This window comes from Cebus imitator, unplaced genomic scaffold (genome assembly GCF_001604975.1).
Source record: "Cebus imitator isolate Cc_AM_T3 unplaced genomic scaffold, Cebus_imitator-1.0 Scaffold444, whole genome shotgun sequence".
Lineage (NCBI taxonomy): Eukaryota > Metazoa > Chordata > Mammalia > Primates > Cebidae > Cebus > Cebus imitator.
In genome coordinates, this window is record NW_016107759.1 from 2,887,989 (window position 1) to 2,892,828 (window position 4,840).

A 4,840-nucleotide genomic window follows, 5' to 3' on the forward strand; every position below is an offset into this window, starting at 1 on the left:
AAAAGAAAAGAAAACCAAAAGTGAAATGAAAAGAATTAAGGAGTGTTGCCACGAATAAGATCAAGGAATTGAGCTTTACCCCAAGAAAAATAAATCTCCCAGAGGCTAAGTAAAGAGAGAGAGGGCCATCAGGCAGTGGCTCACTGCTCCCATAATGCCACTGCGCCCCCCACTACGAGTTAAAGAACTCTTCTTACCTATGCTTACGTTTCTTGGACTCAGATTCTGACCTGTTGGAAAAAAGAAGAAAAAATATAAACCAACACCTCTGCCTGAATTCAGGAAATCTTCTCCAATCACTCAAGTATTCCCATCTCGTACCTGTGCTTCTTCTTCTTCGAGCTCTTCTTTCTCTCCCGTCGAGGAGAGCTGCTCTCTGACCTGCTAAAGATGGATTCAGAAGCAAGATCATTCTGCTTGGCTTCTTTCCTGGCCCTCCTACCTACAATCCCTTCCTAAAAAGGTTTCTAAAACACTTGAACATCCTAACAGCACCAGTGCTGCAGACCTATGCCCAGGACTTATTTCTTCCTTCTCCAACAAGTATAGAAAACCCCTTAAGTCAACAAAGATCAAAATGAAAAAAAATTCCAGAATCCAAAATGCTGCTGGCCAATCCTAATTAGCAGAACTGCAAACTTAACACTTCCCCACCAAGAAACTCATATATTTCTTCTAGCTGAGGCCTCAGTGGTAACTCCCTCCTCCCTGACAACTACCTCCTGCTCTTTGGAAGCCAGAACTCTCCACTTCCAGAGAGAAGTACACCACAGGATTGGTCCTCTAGCTATCAGAGTAAGTTTCCAACTAACTTACCGTCCTCTATCTTTCTTCTTTTTCTTCTTCTTCTGCTTTGGGGTTGGTGAGCGAGAACTGCTGGACTCCCGAACAAGGCTGGGGAAAGGTAGAAAGTAGCAGAGATGGGTGCTAGGACAATGTTAGGACAAATGTTCCTTTTCTTTAAAAGACAGAGCCTCAAAAATAAAAAATAAAAAAAAAGCACAAGTGTCTGTTGCCTTGGCTAGGGTGCAGCGGCAGCATCACAGCTCACACAGTAACCTCCAACTTGTGGGCTCAAGAGATCCTCCTGCCTCTGCCTCTCCAAGTAGCTTAGGCTACAAGCATGTGCCACCACCCAGCTTTTTTTTCCAGTTTTTGTAGAGACAAGGTCTCACTATATTGCCCACGCTGGCTTCAAACTCCTGGACTCAAGTGATCTCCTGCCTGAGATTCCCACAATTCCACAATTACAGGTATGAGCCACTGTGGCTAGCCCTTGCCCAAATTTTCTTGGACACCTCAACTTCAGAAGAACAAAATCTGAAGAGTTTGTGAAGAAACCAGCCCGTGAAAGGAAAAAAACGGAGCAAGGAGCTTACAAACAAGAAAAGAAGCTATCAGTGGTTTCCTGGCCTTGTATACCTGTAAGGTTTGGGAGGCTCAGGAGCTGGTTGTTTAGCTTCACGGGCACGTCGCTGAGGATCAAAAGAGCTGCCATCTACGTAAGAATCACTGATGCCAAAGGCAGCACGGAGTCTTTCATTCTTCTTCTCATTCAATTCTGCCAACTGGTGAGTCTCTGTGACCCTAAAGAAAAAAAGCAAGAAAGTCTGAAAGAAATATAAAGGACAGAGCCATATTTAGAACACGAGTATAAGCAGGAGCCAAATAAGGCATGGGAAAGGCAGACAAAAGCAGGGAGGAAGTCCCACATGAGGAAAAGGACAGCAGCGGCAGCCAGCAGCCAGAGTCCAGAGTCATCAAGGGAGAGTTCAACACTCACGCTGGCCTCTGCCCTGGGGTCTCCTCCTTTCCCCCAGGGTTCACATCCTTCTCCAGCAACATGAGTCGAAAGGTCGCCACTTTTTCCTGAATTTGCTGTTCCTCGTACCTGAAGAACAAATCCCTTCAAGGTTAAGCTTAACAGGATACTTTCCCCAGTCCCAGGTCTCCACTTCCCTCACTCCCAAAAGGGTCCCTTCCCTCTCCATGCACACACAGAACTTTTTGTTTGCTCTCACCCAAAAGTCCCTTCTCTCCAGTCCTGATCTTTTCCCATCATCTTTCTTCCCTCTACTTACTACACCCTCTAGAACAGTGGATTTTAAACATGCTACAGGGGCCAAAAGAAAAAAATTAAGCAAGCAGGGTTCCAAATGCTCCTCCCCAACTTCAACAAGAATAGGCCTTTTATTTCCTGGGATTCCAAAGTGAAGTATACTGTAAAAAAGGGTCACCATTGCTGAAGTTTGAAAACCACTGCTCTGAGAGTTTTCTATCTTAACGTGTTCCTTTTCCAAAATATCCTTTTCCAGCCCAGATTCCCTCTTACTCAAGTATTCTTCCAATTCCTCTTTTCCTGCCTATGCTACTTTCCAAGGCCTCAATCCTTACATCCATTTATTTTCTTTTCTACCAATGACAACACCTATCAGCTTACCTAGCTCCTCTACCTGGTATGTGCTTTCCTATTGCTCCCTTAAAACACATTTTTGTTCTTCAATGGCCCCTCCCTTCCCTCATGTGCCTCCATTCAGTTCCTCAGGCTCCCATCTATGTCCCTGACACACAGCCTTCTCATTTCCCACTCTGCACTGTCCCTTAACTGTTTTTCAATACTCTAGAGCTCATTTACCTCCTCCCCTACCACAACTCCTTGCCAGGCCTCTTTCAACCAGCTAGCCCTAAGCTCCCTACATCCCACCTAACACCCCCAGCTCTGCACTCATTCAGTGCTTGACTCTCCCCCAGCCCTCCCTCACCCCTGCTCTTCCATCATCTCCTCCAGCTCGAGGCATCGCAGCTCGACGCGCCGCTTGCGCTCGTGGTCCAGGATGTCAGGATTAGGCCGCTTCACCAGGGCAGCCTCCAGGCGCCGCAGTTCCTCCTCTCCCTTGTAGTCAGGCCGCTCACCCCGGCGGCCCCGCACCAGGGACAGGTTGCGCTGGACGTAGCCGTTGGTGCCGCTGCCCCGGGGCGTCGGCAGCCCGATCCCGTTGTACATGGCCCCGTGCCCGGGGTGGGGGGGGATACCACCGCTCCTGAGGGTGAGCGGGGAGACACGGGTCAGGCCCCTGGCCCCAAACTAACCACTTACCCCCCCACACACACCCAAGTTCCTGCTCTTCTTCATCCCTATTTCAACATTTATCTTCACACTAAGCCTTCAGCTGTATAATGCTCCATCATCCTCCTGGTCTCCCAAAAAAACCACTTCTTCGTCCTTCCCAACTTTCTACCAGATCACAGCCCAGTTCTTACAATCTTTCTCTCAATGCCCTTGGCACAGAATTCTAAATAATCCCTCCCTGCACCTAGATTTTCTTCTTTTTCCACCCTACGAAAACAAGAATCTGTTTCTCTCAAATTTCTCCACACTGTCCCTTTTTATTCTCCTTTGGCCCCAAAATGCACAAGTGATGTCTTTATCAACTACTCTAATTCCTAACCTCTGATAACCAACTAAGGCCTCCTGGGCACAACAAACAGACATAGATCTGTGGCACCCAAGGACCTCTAGTTCATGTCCAAAGACTCCCAAGAACTTACCTAAGGATTTCAGACCACCCTACTTGAATACAAAATATAACTACACAGCCCCTCAGTATCGGAAGAGTGGACTAGTTGGTTCAGAATGTGCAGCCTCACACCCCAACTAAACGCTAGCATGCACATAAGAAACACACATGAACCTTGAATAATCTTCATAAACTTTACCTCCCAGCAAAGGGCCATTTCCTTGATTCCAAATACTTAAAAGATCCTATCAACTATCCTGGAATTTTATTCAATTTCCTTCCTCTAAATAGGATTTAACACAATTTACATCCGCTCCAAGTCTTGCCAGCTCCTGCCAAATATTACCAGTTTTCAACTCTATGCTCTATTTAAACACATCAAACCACTCTTCTCTGTTCCAACGGTTCCCATACCTTCTCCACATACCCTGCCCTAATAAAAACCCACTTTCATTAATATCCAACTGTTGGCTTTCCCTAACAATCCCCTGAATAGCACTTTCTAGTTTTTCTCTCCCAACCCTGCCTCTCCCTTCTCTCCTGTGTTAACCCCATGCTTCCTCCCAGGTTCTAGCTTTTCAACTTGTCCCAACCCTAACGTGACTGAAAAATTCTCAAGTCCCAGCTTCTCCGGTTAGATTCCTTACTTAAGGAATACTCTATTCCTTACACATACTCTATTTCTTTCTCTAATTACATATATTCTTTCTTTCTCATCCTTATCATCTCTAAGATAGTTTCCCAAAACATACATGTGTGAGGAAAAACTACTCAGAAAAACTCCTAAGGAATAGGCAAAGTGGAGAGATTAATAAAAGAAAGAAATAATAAATGAATAGAAGAGAAGGATGTATTTAGAAAAATTCTAGAAAGACGCATCATACAAATGTCAGGGAAAATATCCTAGCACGCACACACACATGTAGTATGGTGAAATGCTGAATGGAAGAGAGCTAACCAAGGTCCAGAACAGTTTTCCCTTCCATACCTCCTCACCCTAGTCTAAGGATGGGTCCCTACCCAATCCCAGCAGCAGACCCAATACTGAAAGCAGAAAGTGTCAGAAGAGGCTTGGCGCGGTGACTCGTGCCTTGAGCCACCCAAGTAATCCAAAGTAATCCCAGCACTCTGGGAGCCGAGACGGGCGGATCACGAGGTCAAGAGATCGAGATCATCCTGGCCAACACAGCGAAACACCCGCCTCTACTAAAAACACAAAAATTAGCCAGGCGTGGGGGCGTGCGCCTGTAGTCCCAGTTACTCAGGAGGCTACGGCAGAAGAATTTGAACCCGGGAGGCGGAGGTTGCAGTGAGCCAAAATC

General features: G+C 46.4%; 1 protein-coding gene across 12 annotated transcripts in view; it reads right to left on the reverse strand.

Annotated features, from left to right (window-relative positions):
- SRRM2 (serine/arginine repetitive matrix 2) overlaps positions 1 to 4,840 on the reverse strand; it is a 20,987-nt gene that overhangs the window by 12,769 nt on the left and 3,378 nt on the right. For 10 of the 12 annotated variants that reach the window (XR_001819761.2, XR_001819760.2, XR_005197205.1 and 7 more), the window contains exons 2-7: positions 2,763 to 3,041; positions 1,784 to 1,891; positions 1,423 to 1,587; positions 817 to 894; positions 322 to 384; positions 198 to 230 (exon numbers count right to left, since the gene is read on the reverse strand). Coding sequence is in view for 7 of the 12 variants with exons in the window: in XM_017511086.2 (XP_017366575.1) it covers positions 198 to 230; positions 322 to 384; positions 817 to 894; positions 1,423 to 1,587; positions 1,784 to 1,891; positions 2,763 to 3,004 (689 nt within the window). In the remaining 5 variants the exon portion in view is untranslated. The remainder of the gene's footprint in view (positions 1 to 197; positions 231 to 321; positions 385 to 816; positions 895 to 1,422; positions 1,588 to 1,783; positions 1,892 to 2,762; positions 3,042 to 4,840) is intronic. The other 2 variants (XM_017511085.2, XM_017511087.2) reach the window with 2 other exon arrangements.